General features: G+C 39.6%; 1 protein-coding gene and 1 long non-coding RNA gene across 2 annotated transcripts; both read left to right on the plus strand.

Annotated features, from left to right (window-relative positions):
• The first annotated feature begins 272 nt into the window (after window positions 1-272).
• LOC147624329 (uncharacterized) lies at window positions 273-732 on the plus strand. The gene is made up of 2 exons (XR_015269144.1): window positions 273-567; window positions 659-732. It is a non-coding gene; the product is annotated as an uncharacterized LOC147624329 (long non-coding RNA).
• A 5,494-nt stretch (window positions 733-6,226) lies between these two features.
• On the plus strand, window positions 6,227-14,493 carry LOC147624330 (uncharacterized). Its single transcript, XM_086819823.1, has 3 exons — window positions 6,227-6,323; window positions 14,052-14,236; window positions 14,329-14,493. The coding sequence occupies exons 1-3, from the start codon at window positions 6,227-6,229 to the stop codon at window positions 14,491-14,493; spliced, it is 447 nt and encodes a 148-aa protein (XP_086675949.1).
• The last annotated feature ends 4,532 nt before the right edge of the window (window positions 14,494-19,025 follow it).

The following is a 19,025-nucleotide window of genomic DNA, read 5'->3' on the forward strand; positions in this document are numbered from 1 at the left end:
TGAGCTCTATGAGATTCAAGCTATGCAAAGAAAGGAAATGCACCATTGTGGTACGTTTGCTCTGATTCTGTAGCGTGCTGCTGCAGGATCAATTGATGTTGGAGCAATTGCAGGAGCTCAATCAGAAGGTAGGCAACTCTGAGCTCCGGCCACAACATTGGAATTTGTTCTTAAAATGCTAGTGAGAGGTACGTTTGAAGGCCAAATGGAGATCGTGAATGGTGAATTGATGATGCAGGACTATTATTTACAAGCGGAGAACAAGAGTTTAAGGGAGAAAGTAAGGTTTGAGAGAATTTTCAGCAAGAATATGGATGGAAACGAAAATGGATTACAGCTTTGTGTTCATTCAGTAATGCTTTTTAGCACTGATGCATTGGGTTTAAAGCAGATCATTGAGTTACAAAGGACTCTTGAGGCAGGTGCTGCAGCTGCTAATAAGACGACTGCTAGCGATTCCGCCGCAGGTGTTTCAAGGACGCTAGCATATCCAATACCTTCTAGACTGCAGCCTATCCAGCCCGCCGACTCTGGCAGCACTAACCTTGTTACATCATTACAGTTAGGGTGAACCACCTCAGACTTTAGACTCTATGATTATTTGTCATGGTGATGAATTGTGATTGATCATAATACACTATGGTTCTCTGTCCCGCAGGTTGAGCGAGCCTATTATGCGTGCGTCGCAGCCACAGTAATGCTGGATTGTCACCTCACCACCATGACGAAAAAGCGATGCATCAAGTCCACGATGCTATTTATGGCCTTGGCTCTCATAGTAAGCCCTAATCACAATAGAGTTTGTTACAAACCCTATTACATACTGATGACTCCAAGAGAATGACTCCATACTGATGCTCATATCGATGTCTTAGACTAAGATTTTAATTTTTTCTCCTATCATCGATATTGTCGTCGGTTTAAGTGTTGGTAGAAGACCATCAGTATAAATATCGGGAAAAGCGGGTGTCAATGCCAACGTTAGAAAAAGCATCGAAATAAGCATCGGTATATGTGTCAAGATGAGAATATACTGATGCACATATCAATGCTATTTTAAAATCTATACATATTATGATGCCTTTCCCTACTCTCTCTCTCTCCCTTTCTCTATATATGGTAGAATGTGGCAGATTGGGGTTGGCAACTCTTCCAACCATCCCAATCTATCTATCCCATTCTGCTATTGGTACCCGAACACGTAATCAAATTAGAGGAATTAAATGAAAGATATTTGAAAGCAAGGCATACTCTTACATATAAATACGATTATATTTTACTGAGAGTTGTTTATATTATTGTGTTACAAAAAATAGATCTAGCTTGTTCTTAGAAAAAAAACATTTGTAAAAAAAACCCTACCTACTTGTCATCATTCCTATTATCGGTTCCTTCTCCTTTCTCGTCATTGCGAGCTTCTTGTGGAATTCCTTAATAAATACAGGCAACCAAACCATCATTCCCATCATCGGTTTCTCTCCTTTTCTCATCATTGCAAGCCTCTTCTGGAATTTCTTACATAAATATAGAGAACCACACCATAAGTTACATAAATATAGGCAACCAAGCCGTAAGTTACATGCTACTAAACCATAAGTTACATGCTTGCAAACTAAGCTAGAAAACCATAAATACCATGCGTGGAGTCTCAAGATCTGGAATTTCTTACATAAATATAGGCAACCAATAAGTCATAAAAATATAGGCAACTAAACCATAAGTCATATGCTTGTTGCAAACTAAATTATAAAGACATTATATTAACTATGACAACATGGATGCATTTAATTGGATGTCCTTTGTTCTACATAGTACTACAATCAAATCAATCCTCTCAAATAGTATCCAATATTCTTAGCACATAAGAAAATAATCATAGAATTTCAGACAAACATTCACATAATATAAATCTTTACATGTACCAAAATTCACAAAAGTTTATGTTGATCGATCATATACTCCTAATCATATGTGTGAGAAGATGTTGATCCAAGACTTGAATGCCTAGTTCTTTCCTCATGGTAGACGCAATGCTATTGCTTGTGTTGAGACTATAGGCGCGCAATACTTGTGTAGTCTTGGCTTAAGACTCGTTTTGGACATACCGAGCTATTTTTGGACTGCTAATCATTATTGGTCCACTTGCAAGGTCTCTTCTTCCTTTGCTCTAGTAGCTTGGATTAGTGTCTCTATTTCCTTCACTTCTTCTAATGTTCTACCATCAGGCATATACACTTGTGTAGGGGGTGATTTAATAGTCAAAGTTATAGCAGGTGTAATAAGAGTTTAATGGATAGGGATATCAACATAAACACTCCCTCCTTGTAATGATGACACTACACCAAGTGCTCTCTAGAGTTTACCTAAACGCTTTCATCATGTGGTCTCTATGTAGTAAGATTTGGTTTAGAGGTAGCGGTTTAGGCGGAATCTCTACTCAAGATAGCTAGCTACATGGTCAAAAATACTGATAGCTAGCTTTGATTGGTGAGGCCTAGTTAGGATTTTCACTTCTTGGGACTCAAGATCCTTCCATTGAATCCAAATAAAATGAAGAATCATTTTTACTTATTGGTAGATCCTTGTATAATACTAAACTAGGTTCCGACTATTGAAGGTCTCGATGGACCTACTTTCCTCTAAATTGGCCTCCAAAATCTGCCCATACCGTAGGTATTTAGGATGTTTCAGACAAGTTTGATTTTTATTATTTTTAAATTTTTTTTTGGATTGTCCAAATTTTTTTCAAAACACGTCTTTGGTGTTTCTTAATCCATATGATAGAAAAAACACTATACGTTTTTTGGGTCAGTCAAGAACTACACAAGAGCTAGCTCCCATAGTTAAGGAAGCTCCTTGTGGAAAAACAAAAATTTTTGGGATGTTACATATGTCACATTAAAATGATCACAATAGTCAAACATTTATTAGGCGAACTTGTGCCTGTACTTTTCGAAAAAAATCTACTCTTTGTGGCCCTTTTCTCTTTTCAGTTTTACCTTTTCTCTTTTTTAAAAATCTTCTTTTTAGTTTTTATTTCTTATTGTTTTATTTTTTACTTTCAACGCTTTTGGTATTTTTAGAGTCTTTGACCTATAGACGTGCTTAAAAGCTGGTATGCATTGAATGCGCCCAGCCAATCCTAAATTATCTTAAATTGGTTAATATCTTGATTTGGGTTTTTGTGACTCGTGGCCTAAAAGATGTTATGCATTAAATACAGCCAGCTAGTAAAAATGCCCCAAATTAGAAAAAGAACTATGGCTAATTAACTTGCGTATTTGCACTAATGCAAAATACAAAAACCTGCAAAAATACAAAGAATTATATGTTATAAATCCTATTCTAATTTTAGCTTTTTTTCCAATTTCGTCATGTGGAGTCAAAATTAGGGTTAAAAACTATGCTACGAAGCTGATTCTAAGTTCAATTCAACCAAATTCTTTCCATTATATGCTCATTTGACTATTTTGTTTTTATTTTTAAAATGCAAAAATGTAAAAAAAAGATAGTATAGAAAATCCAAAATTATAGAAACAATAGAAATTGTTATTATAAACATAAATTGAATACAAATTTGTAATGGAAAACACAACAAATCAAGAAAACAAACACCTTTAGATTTGAATTCTTTCTTTTTTGCCATTCTTGAAAAAAAAACTAGAAAAAAGAAACATAACAAAAATTAACCATACCTACACATGCATTCAAAATGCATTGTGTCTATGCTATGGCACTATTTCGTGATGGTGGTGCCACTTATGGAGGGCCCTTATGCTACGAGAAAGGCGTAAGGAAAGATAAAATGTCACGAGGCTTTGCCCAATGACACTTGGGAGCACAACTCCTCAATCGAGAAGCAAACCTACCATGGCCTACACACAAAATGCAAATGGGGTTTGTGTCACTCACTTCATTGAATGCTAGTTGTTGGGATTTTCGTGGCTATCACCATTACAGGAGTACCTTGAGAGACCTCCACTCCACCATCGTCGTCGCTCTCCACCAATGGAAGATCAACCCTCCTCTCACACATACACAATGAGCATATAACAGCTCTAATTGGATCTCAATTGAATTAATAAAGAAGAAAGACTCAGAGAAGAAGAGCACTCTATTAGTTGCATAACGGAATGAGAGGTGAGAGTCATATTTTAGGTCTTGTAGGTGCCCTCTAGGGTTCACACTCTTGGGTGGCCAAAGTTAAAAGCTTGGTCTTTGGGCTTATTTGGCCACTCTAGCTATTGTAAACTCTTATTATAGAGGTAGCACTCAACCTACAATCCCATGGTGTACCTTAGGGGTTGACGAGCACACTCATAAAATATACAATACATGGTTTTCTAGTGAATTTTGGCCATTCCAATGCTTGTGCCCCAAAAGAAGTGAAAACAATATGGTGGGACATCGACACCATAGAGGTCTCTGGAAAGGGTTAACAACTTCCAAGAAGGGAGATTGTACTTCACTACTATCACTAGCCATGGGGTCCATGATGTCAATTTGAGACCAAATGAATTGAGTGCATCCATACCCAATCTAAGTTGACCTGGCTCATCCTTGAGTTCTGTCTAGTCATCTTTTATGTGTTGCCATGCCAATGTATCCGTATAGGGACCCTCATGTGCCATTGCCAGAATGAATGTGTGCATGCCATGTCATGATTTTAGCACAATAGAATTGCACTAGAACATGTGTTGAATGCGGGGTATGATAGGAAAATCCCTCAACACCTTTTGAGGAATCATTGAATCTTGTAAATCACTTCACTGACTCTCCACATTCTAACAACGAATCAAGTAACTTTTCACGGATTTTTTCCAGTATGAGATCGAGTGATGTTATGCTTCGAGTGGAAAAAATGAATCGAAGGCGTGACCCAGAGAGTAAAATCGCATTGGCTAAACCCTAGTTTTAAATCTGAAATGGGTGGGGTAGCTTGGCTAGAGGATTAGCAAGCAAAGCTCTCCATCGACACTCAATTTTCATCGGCACAAAGATTAAATTGCTTCATCGGCTCAAAGGTTACATGCAATATGCTATCTCGAGTATGCGATTGGTCAATGTATGATGCAATGAGGATATAATTTCGATTCTATGGCCAAATGCCAAGGGAGCATTGATTGTTGGATCGACTTCATTGGAAAACTTGAGATTTGGTCCCTAATACAAAGGATACCATGCAAAACAATTTTAAAATTTACATGAATGGATTGGATTGATGGAATTTGTGGACACACGTAAGTTTCTTTTTGATGCCAAAAGTTCTTGGAAGTCAGGGTGGAACATGTGCAACATGTGGAAGGCAAATGGATACCAAAAGAGCACTTGAGAAAAATTTACAAATTCACAAAACCCTAATTTAATAAAATCACATTAGGTGTGGTTTTATAAGCTCTCAGTACTCCCTTAAACCTCTCCATCTCGACACCATTTGGATCCCCAACTTGCCATTTTTCATTGGAGGTCAAACTTGGGCTTAGTCAGAAAAAACAAGTTATTTGGGACAAATGACATTATAATATGGATGCACAACATAAGGGCTTTCCAAAAATCCATAGTACACCCAAATCCGATGTCGTTTGGATTGTCAAACCTAGATAGTTGACTTTGACTAAAAAGGTCATTTACACTTTGACTTTGGTCAACCCTCTTAGGAATAGTTAGTACTCCTTATCACATGCTCATACACCAAGTTTCATCTAAATCGGATGAGTTTTAAGTACCCCATAGCCTAATTTCTATTTTCAGCAGTGTTGTACAAACCCTAAAATAGAGAATATTAGGTCCTATCCAAAAAAATCTATTTTTACATATTTGGATACTATGCAATAAGATCTATCCAGAGCCCTATATCATCAATTTCTTACACCATCTAAGCCTTCTACTAGCCATTTTCCATTTTCAGCCACCATTATGCCAAGGGGGCATCCATCAAAGCAAGAGATAGAACTTCGAGAGACAAGGGAAGACAAGGAAATGGTGAATGAAGATCATGTAGAGGTGATTGGTGAAGAGGATATGAATTTACAAGGTGACAACAATAATACAAATATGGCACATAGTTGGACCAAGTTTTACAAATTTGGCCAATACATTAAATCATTTGGGAGGAGAAAATGCACAAGTGACAAATGATATGTCACAAATGATGATGATGATGAGAAGCATGATGCAACCACTTATGGAAACCATGATACAACCCATTTTTAAAGAGATTACAGGCATGCGTGTTGAGATAAAGAGCAAGGATGAAGATAAGGGTGGACCATCTCACAATGTGCGACAAGCTCATGTTGAAGACAAAGAGAATCATCACCCAAGTTTTCATTCTAGTTATGGTGCTATGCACAACCCTATGTTTCCATACACATCCAAATGAAGCCAAAGGCAAGGGTCATGCATCTCCAAATGAAGTCTCAAGAGTCCCAAAGATTGATGGTCATGTTCCATTCAAGGAGAATACTCATCGAGGTGTGGTGCTTCAAGACCTCATGTTGAAGAAGATCTTTTTGGTGAGTTTGAGGATTACAATCATTATATGGATGGGAATGGAGATACATTAGGACCTCAATGGAAGGCTTCTTGGGCCCTTTTATTTGGCAGTTTAAGGAGTCAAACCTTTTCTCTTAAGAAGAAACGTTTTCTAATTAGAAGCTTCAAAACGACTACTTTATTCGAATTTGAATTTTGGGGGGAAAATGGAATTTAAAATCTAGCGGACAAAACCATATCATGTAACATATCTATGGAAAGCTCTTGATGCGTAGATCACGGATCTATAATCTCCGCTCAAATCGGAGCTTGTATGTAGAAGTTATGGAGGTCCGAAAATTGTAAAATTGCCTCCCCCCTTTTTGGGGGAAAAAGTGCACCCTTTGACCACTCTTACACCTCTCTTACAAACCCAACATTTTAGTCCACATGGCAACCCCCCATTTGGCTATTCCTTAATCACCTTGATTAGGCTTAGGCAAATTAAAGGGCCCAAGAAGACCCCATTCACTTCCTAATGAATTTAAGGGTGTGAACGATAAGATTTTCCTTTCAAATTTTAGTGGGGAAGGCACTAACAATGACATCTTTGAGGAGTGGGTGAATAAATTGAATCTCTATTTTGAGATGAACCCTTGAAGTGAGAAAGCTATGGTTTACTTTTCTAACTTACACTTGGAAGGTTATGCTCATGCATGGTGGAGGCATCTCCAATCACAAGGTCATGAGGCCACAAGTTGGGATGCATTCAAGGAAGATATGTGAGACACATTCACTTCCAAGATGCATAAAGATAAAATGGTTTGTTAATGGGATGATCTACAACAAAGATACTCGACTGTGAAGGAGTATACACATAAGTTTCTCAAACTTATGCTTCATGTTGAAGGGTTTACTGAAGAGTTTAAAATAGTGAAGTATATCAAGGGCAATAATAATGCAAATGAAACAGATGTGAAGGCACAGAGAGACCAACAAATCTTAAGGATGCAATGATCTTGGTTGAGATATATGATGAAACGTATGCAAATACATGGGTGAATCTTTGGCTGGATTATGGGTCAAATGCTTTCACAAAGCCACCTTTTACCACTCCCAATGTATCCAAATTTCCTACCATCTATGGTAGTGGTAGAAAACCATACAATGTGGGTGATTTCAAAAGTGGGAATACTTCTCAAAAGCCTTCACAAGAGGGTGCAAAGCCAACCAATGATGGGGTTACCAAGACCAAATTTTGTGAGGGAAGACCGCACACTACAAGACAATGCTGCCATACACGCGTTTCATACACGCGATAAATTACGAACGGGTGTATGGTCGCGCTTGTATTTGAATAGAATCGGGTGCGTGTATTTTAGCATTTAAGTTCGCGTGTATATTTGCATTTATCAACGCGTGTATAAACGCGTTTATATACACGCAGTAATACACGCATAAATACACGATAATATTTACGGGGTAATACTCGCTATTATACACGGATAAATACACGCCACTGTACACGGATTAATACACGCATGGCAGAGAAAAACTGAAAAAAAACTGAATTCCTTAACAAAATTAAAAACTATTTTCCTTAAACCATCTCATAGTACATTACAGTATACATCATTACACAATCCCACTACATGCATTTACAACAATGAAATATATTCAAAAATAAATCATGCATATGAGATGATAGAAATGTCATCAATTTAGAACATACAGTGACGGATTGGTTAGGGTTCGATCTCATCTTCAATAAGATCCATCCTTGTCAAACGATCAACATCAATATCCATTTGATCAATTGGTAAGGCTACGATTAAATTTATTCCACTATCGATATTCTGTACTCCATTGATAATGGTATCGATGTCCTGATCATCCTCATCAACATCACCATCATCCTCAATGGTAGGGTCATTCTCATGATCATGAGAAATGGCATGCTCATCCTCATTATCACGATCATCTCTTATTTCTTGATCATCGATCACAACATCTTCAATGTTCGACGTCATCTTCATTGCGGCTTGTTACATCCTCCATATGCTCCATATCAGTGAATGTATTATACATCACTTTGGAACGTGGTGCAATAGGGATGACGTACCACCATTTGATGTCATGCACCATTGGTAGATAGATAACCTACTCAAATACACACAGTACAGTAATTAATTAGCATATCAAAAGTCAAGGGGTATGCGAGCTTAGATATATATGTACATGAAACACATTAGTAAAAAAATGCATACCTGCTCACATTGTTGTGGCAATACGAGCCTATCTTTCTTTGTTTGCCAGAACTTTGTAGAGTCAATAGTTACATATCCACTTGCATGGCGTTTTATCGTTGCATCAGGCCCTTTTTCCACCACGTTCATTTGCCATTTGACATCCAAAACATACACAAAGAAGCGACGAAAGTCAAGCCTAAATATGTCTTGGATTATGCCACAATAATCATCCATTTTTCCATTAGCTCCCTCAAAGCTACTAATGACACCGCAATCTTGTGTATTTCTCTTTTCATCAATTCTTTGTGTTCGAAAATGCTTGCCTTCACACCATATAGCATTGAACATAGTGCACTGGACCAAAATAGAAGCAATATTTGTGTAAGCAATGTGAATAAATATTAAAAGCAAATCACTTACAACTAATGCAAAACATTAGTTCTATGTACCTTTGACATGCATCCTCGTGCATACTCCCATTCTTCCGCCGTGATATGCAGCCCCTCGTCGCTCTCTGCTCTCTCCATTTCCTCATGCAACCAATCAACATGGATATCATTCGGAAGTGTTGCTAGATGCTTAGGGTACGCCTTCCGAGAGCCATGTTGCCTCCGAAAGAGAGCTCTTTCTGCTTGCCTTTTTGTCTTTGCATCCTCATATCTTGTAACCCATCTGCTCATCACATCACTATTAAGGATACAAGTGAAATTGAGATCATCAATCAATGTTCTGTCAATTACTTTACTCTGTCCTTTTCCTTGAGGCACAATAGAGGTCATCCTCAAGTCCTCTTCATTGCTCCATAGTCGTGGCAAAGAGCTGTCCACCTGACCAAGAAATTCTGAAATATATACAAGAGACTCTTGTATCAACCAACCCTCGGCCATGCTTCCTTCAGGCCTTGCACTTTGCCTCACAAAGTCTTTTAAGGTCTTCATGAAGCGCTCTAGGAAGAACATCCAACGTGCATGCACAGTACCACATAAAGCAATTTCGTCCACTAAATGTACAATGAGATGTAGTTGACTTGTGAGAATGGTTCGCGGAAAAGTCTCCTCTACCAAACAAACCACCTCCACTGCCATAACACGCGCATCATCCAACGTGGCTGGATCAATTGCTTTGGAACTAACATATTTGAAAAATAAATAAATAGTACGTTATACCTCATGCACGTTCATTTTGCAAGGTATAATGAAGGGTGATCTGAGCATGGGTTTTACATACCTCACAAGCTCGCCCATCTTATAAATACATTTTTTCAAACTCTTATTCGCACAATGGTCGATGCTAGTAGGTAGTATGAACTGCGCACATAAGAGCACATTTATGGTTTATGGCATTACAAAATTTAATTTCAACGTACGTACAAGACTTGGAAAACACTTACTTGAAGCATCTTGTGCCAATCGTGGGACTTCAACCCATATAGTTGCTCAACGCCTCTTTTCTTAGTGGTTGTAAAGGCTCCCTTCAATGATCTCATGCATCCAGTGGGAGTACGCAAAGTGGTGATGGCCTGCTTTACCTGCTTCTCCTCTTTCTTTGATATAATCCATGGTGCAGGCGGAAGACGAACGTGCCCACCCACCTCTCGTGGCCAAGCTTGACGCATACGTCCTACGACCCGCAAGTCCTCACGTACGCTAACATTGTCTCGTTTACCAGTAATATGTTCCCAAATACCAGATCCCACATTCTTGAAGATGTGCATGGGATCAAGAAGATGGTTGATCTTAAGATGGGTCCAATATGGCAGCCGAAAAAAAATGGAGTACCTGCACAAGGGATTGCTCTATGTGACCTTTAATCCAATTAGAGACTACACAAAACAAGATTGAAAAAACATCACTATACCTGTTCATGCCATCTGGAGGAAGAATAGTTGTAGACTCCCAAATACGCTTCCAATCTAACGCACGAAGTGTTTGTGGAGGAATGTTACTCTTACTAGCAACATATTTAGGATGATCTGAGGGGAGAAATCGATGATGATTATCGAATATAGTCTTACACAAACCATCAGCATACTCATGTACTAACGAAGGGCCACAAACAGGACATGCATGTTTACCCGATGTTTTCAAACCTGTTAAAATATAAATAAAAGTTAGAATAATAAAGTCAAACCGTCTAATTAATATATATAGCCAATAGTAATAGAGTAGGGAGGTAATTAGAATTCTTACCAGAACAATCGCTGTATCCTGGAAAGTCATGCATTGTCCACATCAACACTGCTTTTAAGTCGAAGTGTCGAGAGGAGGGAGGCCTACTAATGTCCACCACCGCAACACCTCTCCATAGTTCCTCCAACTCATCAATCAGTGGTTCAAGATAAACATCCATATGCTTGACTTTATGTTTCCTTGGAATTAGAAGGGATAACATAAGATGTCCCTTCTTGATCGCCATTGATGGTGGAAGGTTGTAATTCACCAGCACAACTGGCCACACGCTGTATGCGGTGCTTTTGAAACCAAATGGATTCACTCCATCCATACCCAGGACAAGTCTCAAGTTTCTGGGCTCTGTTTTAAAGCCGGGCCACTCATCTTCAATATGCTTCCAAGCAGGAGTGTCTGCGGGAATTCTCCACATGCCATCATCCGATCGATGTGAGGAATGCCATGACATGAGCTCTGCTATGGATTTGCACTTGAACATGTGTTTGATGCGAGGAATTATAGGAAAGTGTCGCAAGACTTTACGAGGTACATCAAAACTCTTCATATCTGTTCTGTACCTTGCTTCACCACAAGTGGGACATGTCAGAGCCTCCTTATGCGTCCCACGAAAGAGAATGCAATCATTGACGCATGCATGTATTTTATCATAATCCAGTCCTCCAAGAGATGTCACATAGCGCCTCGCTATGTCTCTTGAGGTGGGTAGTCCATTTTCCTTTGGAAGCATGTTTGACAATAGCCTGCATCCAATATCATCAATTATAATTAGTCTTAAATCCTAAACCTTAAACCACTAATTCAAATTTATAAGTTAGAATGCTTACTTCAACAATGCGTCAAGACTTGCATTGCTCCATCCATAAACTGTTTGTATATTAAGTAGTTCAAGTGAAGCACGTAAAACTGAGAATGTGCACCCTTCAAACACCGGTGTCAATGAAGCTTTATAAAGATGCTCTTGTTCCATATCATCGTCGTCCATACCTTTGGGATCATCCTTAAAAAGATTCCGCACCATATCATCAAGCACCTCCTCTTCCACAACTTCGTGGGGTGCAGGGCTATTGTCGTCCCTTTCCCACTCATCTCTGACAATAGATCTCAAAGCTCCAGCATCATCTCGTCGACGCTTTACGTGCTCTCGTCGCGCGTAGGGTACCATGTTAGGGTGTGGTACTGCATCCTGCTTCAATTTATCAAATTATATGTTACAACTCTATTAATTTAATTTGGATACCATGAGTCATTTGAATACCATCAATTTACATCTACTCACCTCTAAACCTGTTTGATTCCATTCTCCATACATGGAGATGTGATTCAAGGTAATTCGACGTGCTCGTACAATGCATCCTTGACATCGATTACACATACATTTGATCCGTTGTCCCAACCACACATCGCGATTACGATGACGCATTGTCTCATCTTCCCCAGAACTGCTTGAAGAGGTTGATGACATCCTGTGTACAAACCAGAAAACACAAACTCATTATATATTTTTAATGAAAGCACAAAATCGCGTGTATTCACGCGGCTATTTCCTAAAACTTGCGTGTATAAACGCGGCTACTTCCTAAAAAACGCGTGTATTCATGCGGCTAATCTCTGCAAAACGCGTGTATAAACGCAGCTAAAATCATATACACGCGAATATACCTGCGTTCATAAACGCGAACATAAACGCGACGGCATATTTAAACTAAAAATAGCCCGCCTTCCCCAAATATAGATTTTGAACTTAGAAATCAACAGTGCATGCGTTTTCGCCTGTTTTCGCCTCTTCCAACAGCAAGGAGGGAGCAGAGAAAGGAGCACACACACGGGAGAAGGAGGGAGCAGAGAAGGAGCAGAGAGGACTCACTTTTTCAGAGGTGAGTCACTTTGTCCTGTGCCTTGTCTTTTTTGTCAGATTTGTTTACTTTGCTCTTTGCTCTTTGGGTTTGTCTTTTTGCACACGATTGGGTTGCTGCATCCTGACAGGGGCGACAATGGCTGGTCCTTTTATAAGGACATTCTGTCTTTGTCGGGGGGTCGGTCTTTTCGAGAAAATTTTTTCGCAGGTTGCGTGTACAAACGCGTGTAGAAGCGCGTGTAACCTGTCTGCAGAGTTTTTTCACGCGCATATACACGCGTTTTTGGCCGGGTGTATACACGCATTTTTTAACGGGTTTATACACGCGTTTCTGCAGACAGAAAACTGCGGCGTTTCAGATTTCATGGTTTGCAGGCAATTGACTTGTGTAATGACAATGTGTGAGTCAAGAGACAGCCCATGATGTACATGATGATGTTTGTTGCAGGTTCTTTATGGATATTCCAGGTTCTTCATCCGATCCATTTGCGTACAGCAATTGGTTGATGGAGATGATGAATCACTTTGGGCGCCAACCTGGTCCGGTTGAGCTTACAGAGTATATGTATGCCCATCCCCCTCCTTCCCTGCCTGGTGTCTATACCCCTACCGCGAGTATCCAGGGCACTCCAGTGCCGTCTATTCCTCCGAGTCCGACGAGACGGCATGCAGCTTCTCCTCTTCCACGTCCACCGAGGAGACATACCTCGTCCCAGACACACTCACGTACACCCTCACAGCCACCATCACGTGCTCCCTCAGAGCCACCGTCATGTCAGGGCTCACAGCCACCGTCACGTAGACAATCCCCCAGTCGTGACTCCACCCGCAGCAGTAGGAAGAGTGGGAGTGGAGGATGCGGCGGGTGCTTTGGTGGGGGAGGTGGGGGAGGTGGGGGAGGTAGTAGGGCACGGGGTGAGAGAGGAGATAGAGGGAGAAGAGTTAGAGGAGACAGTTCGGAAGAGGAGGAGATGAGAGAGATGGAGAGAGTGGTTTGCTATGATGTGACGGATAGGGGCGGGATAGTGATGGATGCGAGAGGGAGGGAGGTAATGGAGTACATGCGTGGGGTAGTATCAAACTCATATAGAAATTGTTTTATTAAATTTAAAGATCAAAATAGCCGATTAGTTGGGGAGGTGATAGAGGTTGTACACAGTCGGTACCCCAATCCCCCACATGCTACATTCTCGGATGTATGGGGAAGGACGCGAATAAGGGAGATCTTAAGTAATAAAAGATCTCACCTTAAAAAACTCGCGTACAATGACCGGCTAAATGTAGCTGCGGGTGGCTATCCTGCCGAGAAACCTGCCACTGCGCACAAACGCGAGTGGAAGGAGGCAAAGAAACGAGCAGAGGGTGGCGTGAAGAGCAAGCAGCATGTGGAGGCACGACGGATCCAGATGGAGACCGTTGGATCTTCGCATTTCGGATCTGGCGGCGTCGAGTCATGGGAGGCAGAGTTCGTAAGTATCCTGTCACTTTATTTGATTGTTTACTTAATTCATTGATTCTATGAATTGTTTTAATCTTACAAATTGTGTTGATTATGATACAGCGACGGGTTACGGGGAGGAAGCCCACAACCCACGATACTGCGTATGCTCGCCGGCATAGCAGACGTGACACGTGGGCCATCTTCAGAGCCGAGGGACGTATTACGGACGCGCAGTTTGAGTTGGCCATGAGACCATACGGTCGACAGGTACTTGAAAATTCGTAACGAATGGTTTTGGTTTATTGAATTGCATATATATATATATAGATATACTTATATACTATATATTACTTGAACAGGCACAAGCTGCTGATGATCCACCAGCCGCCGCTGCAGAGGGTGGACGTGAGCACTACTCCTCGGACATTCCGACCGATGCGAGCTCATCTGAGCATGGGGGGAGCACCGAGTCATCATCTGGGTCTGAGTAGTACTCAGATTTGTAGTATCACATTCCATATTTAGGATGTGATTGTATATATTTTTTTGTAAACTCAAGCCATGGGCTACTTCGAGATATGGACTCCCTTGTATACATGTATGAAATTTTGATAGTAATATTGAATTGATTGATCGATAGTATTACATTCATGTCTGTCTTGAATCGTGTAATGACAATGTATGCATTCATGTTGTTCTTGTCTTAATCTCCCTCGTGCATATGTTCTTCGTGGAATATGGTCTAATGGGACGGTCTAATGCACCAAAAACCCTAAACCAGAGAGTGCTATTGGGTGCTGGAATGCTGGAACAGTATTCAGGCACCAAATAGCACTCTCTAGATTTTTTTTTTGCTCTCTGTTCGCGTGTATAAACACGTCAAAACTGCTAAAACTTCTGTGTATCTGCGCGGATACCTTGGAACTTACGCGTGTATTAATGCGTATAAACTGGCAATAACGCGTATATAAGCGCATCTAAATTAAAGAAACGCGTGTATCGACGCAAGTAAAAACGCGTCTGGGACATTGAACTGAACAGGATGCGGCTATACACCCGTGTATAAGCGCGTTTAATATAATAAGAAGCGTGTATAGTGGCGTGTATTAACACGTCTGTATAAAAAAACGCGGCTATATACCCGTGTATACGCGCGTCTGAGAGGTACTGTACACGCGGTTTTACACGCATGTCTCTGGCCGCGATTATACACGCGCTGATACACGGGCCCGCTACTTTTTTTCACAAGTCATTTTTAGCGGCTGAGAGCGCGGGTATGAGCCCGATCCCTTGTAGTGGCATCAATGAGATGAGGGATAAAAACCTATTCTACAAATGTGGTGGGAAGTATAACAAGGACCATTGGAAGGAGTGCAAAGCTTACAATGTCAAAATTTATATGGTTTATTCGGAAGTGGTAGTAGGTGATACTAATGAAAAAGAAATGGCACCACTTGATGAGCCATATGAGTTTGTAGATGCTAACTATTCTTTAGAACCAGAAGGGGAGTTTCCTTTTGACCCTGATGGTTCTCTTAGTGATCTTTATGATTATGATGATGGCTTAACTCATACTTTGGGTGCTAGAAATGCATATGAACACAATGCTACTCTTGGTTCCATATCCAATGAATCCTATTCTAGGCTAAGGTCAAGGGAAAATATGCATTTGTGTTGGTGTACAATGGTAGCATACACAGTATGTGTCTATTTACAACAAGGAGACACATGGATAACATACAAGCATTATTCATTATTTGCATTTGGAAAAAAGAATGTTGTTCACACTGCTCTAGAAGATGAATGGATTAGTTCTTTGATGTAATACTTTTGATGAGTTGATGGCTTGCATTGTTTCCATGATATTGTGTCTGGAACAATTCAGCTCTTAACCATACTTTCTTGAAGAATGTATAGAAAACCTTCATAATGTCATCAAGTACACCAACATAACCAAGTTTTTCATCAATAATATTTGTATCCATACTACTAGTATGAGTTTGTTTGTTGAATTGATGCTATAATTCTAGAACTCATTGTGACATGATGTAAATCAATCGTAGTGATCCAAAGGTGTCAATCATAAGACCACATAATGCTAAAATATTGTGCTTATGTAAACAAGCAGAAAGATAATGAGTTAATTAAATTATATGTGAAGAAACATTATATGTGCCTGTGTAAAAAAATAGAAAGATAATGAGTTAATAGAATTATATATGAAGAAAAAATATTTACGTAATAATGATAAGAATTGCATATACATATACTAACATGAAAATCACACCCACAAGTTATCTCAACCACATCAGAAGGAGCCGTTGTCCCCTCACTCACTACCCTATCTAAAGTCTTTTAAACCCAATCTAGTAAATTAGGTGCATGCTTTTAAGTTCAGTGGTGATGTCACTTGCACTCTCTTCATTCTTGTACAAGTTAACCCATTTTTTCATGCATTGCATTTTGTACAATACAAAGGTGTTTATTTGTTGGTGAAGCTCATATGAGAGCTTACCCTCCTTGCCTTTGTCACACACACCTCTTTTGTGATTTGGATCCCTTCGATTGTGCTTTTTGATGCAGTTGTTTTGACCACCCTCATAAACTACTCAAAGAAGAAAAGTCCAACACCTAAAAATGACATTTCATCCATGAGGTGGATGAGCACATGAACTTTTATGTTGAAGAAGCCTCAAGGTAAATTCTTTTCCATAAGGCAAAATAGCATTATAGAATCTTCTCTCATATTTGGCAAATTGGCAAGGTCAATCTCTTTGGCAACAAAACACTTGCAATATTTGACAATATTACATGTAATATCTCAATTTAAAAAACTTGATAAAGAAGTATTTCTCACCAAGAAAGGGCTCCTACTCAATAATAATAATATCACGTATCCTAGGAGTTAAGCACTCTTAAATATCCAATGGTAGAAGATGCTACAAAATATAGCACCAAGTGAGTGATCATGTGGTCAGTACTACACATAAGAGAATGAGGAATGTAGGTTTAATTTAGCACTTCATTATGCTTAACCTATAAAAATCTATTCCAATCATGGGACTTTAGTCTCGATGTCAGTACCTGAGGTAAAAAGGTTTCGACATGAAGCTCCATATCCAGTTGACATTCAAAGTTGTTGGATCCATTCCAAGATAGCTTTGTGCTCTCGCTTTAGAAGAACCCATAAAGTAGCACAAGGAAATCACCCTATCTCATTTAAGTTGTATTGAGGCCATAGATGAGGTTTACTTTAAGACTTGACAAGATCATTCCTAACTGTGAGTGAGTATTTCTCACCTATAATCTCCCTTATTAAGAGGCAATATTCTAGAAAATATTCATATGATCCAGTAGGTGTGGAATGGTTGTTAGAGTTTTCCAGTACTCTAGTGTATAAAATATTGTGAGGTGGTGTTTGATTCTCAAATTTTTCATTGAATTTTTTTTACCTCGCTAATCCTAAATGGGTGATCCATGGCAAAAACCTCTATAAACAAAACATGAGGATGAGGGCATAGTCGCATCCACAATGATAATTCAAAAAAGGAATTTAAGAGTTTTAAAATTCTCTTACGTTGCTATATCCACGGCTATCTATGCATGCCTAGGGCCATGCAGCTATGTATCGCAAATCACAAATGCATGCATAGCTGCACTACAAGCTGCATAAAAACATTAGGGGGAGAGGAGGGGTGGGGGGATATAATGGGACAGGATGAAGAAGAAGATCCTAGGGTGGGGGGACAAAATGGGAGAGAAAGAATCAGATGAGATTTGCTTCTCTCTCCCCCATTCTATCACCGCTCTCTCCCCATTAAAAAAACTAAAACTAAAACATGAAAAATACACATTTACATGAAAAAATATGCATCTTTAATATATTATAAAAAGATATTATTACACTTTTAATCGAGATAGGATCCCCCTTGTGCTTTTTGTAATTCTTGTAGTGCATACAAGGGGAACCCTCTATTTTCTTGCTTGCGCATATGCAAGTCAAGGTGAAGACACTCACATTTTCATATAAACATTGGGAGATCAATCTTACACAAGATTAAGGCCAAATATAGTTTTCATTGATTGCAACAAGTACATGCCACAAAAAGTAATTCCCTTATCATAGGCAAAAAAGAGTAAACCCTTGATGTAGGTGGAAATAAAAGGATAATAAAATAAAAGTCTAGGGAGTTGGGTTTACGTCGAGGTCATCACATCATCATCTTTGCTAAATACACAAACACACTATGAACCACTCTGGTCAGCATTAATTTTCAAGCATGGCTATGCTTATTGTAACTCATATTTTGTAATCGTGCAAAGTGCTTAATGTAAAAGAGACATGGGATGACCAAGCTTACGACTTGTGTGATGCCAGTCATAGGAAAGAGTTATACATAGAGCTACCTATAGGAAGACTAGTTTTGGGCCCTTAATTGTAAATGGGAGGCCAACCATTGTGAACTATGAGCTCTTGTATATAAGACACTTGATGAAATATGAAAAGGGACAATCCCATTAGTCTCATTTTCATTTCCCCCCCCCCCTCTCTCTCTCTCTCATGATCTTGTGGATGTATGCTAGCTTGTTGTGCTTGCATGCTTGATTGTTTGTGTGTGCTTGTATGGATGGTGATGCTTGAGCTTTTCTCCTTCTCTTCCCTCTCTTTGCTCTGTACCAAGTCCCTCTTGCATGCATTTGGCATGAAGTGAAGTTTTAGCTTTCCATAGCTCCTTTCTTCTTGCTCTCTACCTAGCTATTGAATCTCTACTTTGGTGACACAAGTAGAGGTGGAGTAAGCCCCTAGCGGTGTCACA

This window comes from Cibotium barometz, chromosome 25 (assembly GCF_041138505.1).
Source record: "Cibotium barometz isolate CiBa-2024 chromosome 25, ASM4113850v1, whole genome shotgun sequence".
Lineage (NCBI taxonomy): Eukaryota > Viridiplantae > Streptophyta > Polypodiopsida > Cyatheales > Cibotiaceae > Cibotium > Cibotium barometz.

Excerpts from the sequence above, each read along its gene's own strand:
- LOC147624330 (XM_086819823.1), top strand. The coding sequence starts at position 6,227 with ATGCGTGTTGAGATAAAGAGCAAGGATGAAGATAAGGGTGGACCATCT. Across the intron at positions 6,324-14,051 it reads CAAAGAGAATCATCACCCAA|CTGCGGGTGGCTATCCTGCC; the intron begins GTTTTCATTCTA and ends GGCTAAATGTAG. Across the intron at positions 14,237-14,328 it reads AGTCATGGGAGGCAGAGTTC|CGACGGGTTACGGGGAGGAA; the intron begins GTAAGTATCCTG and ends ATTATGATACAG.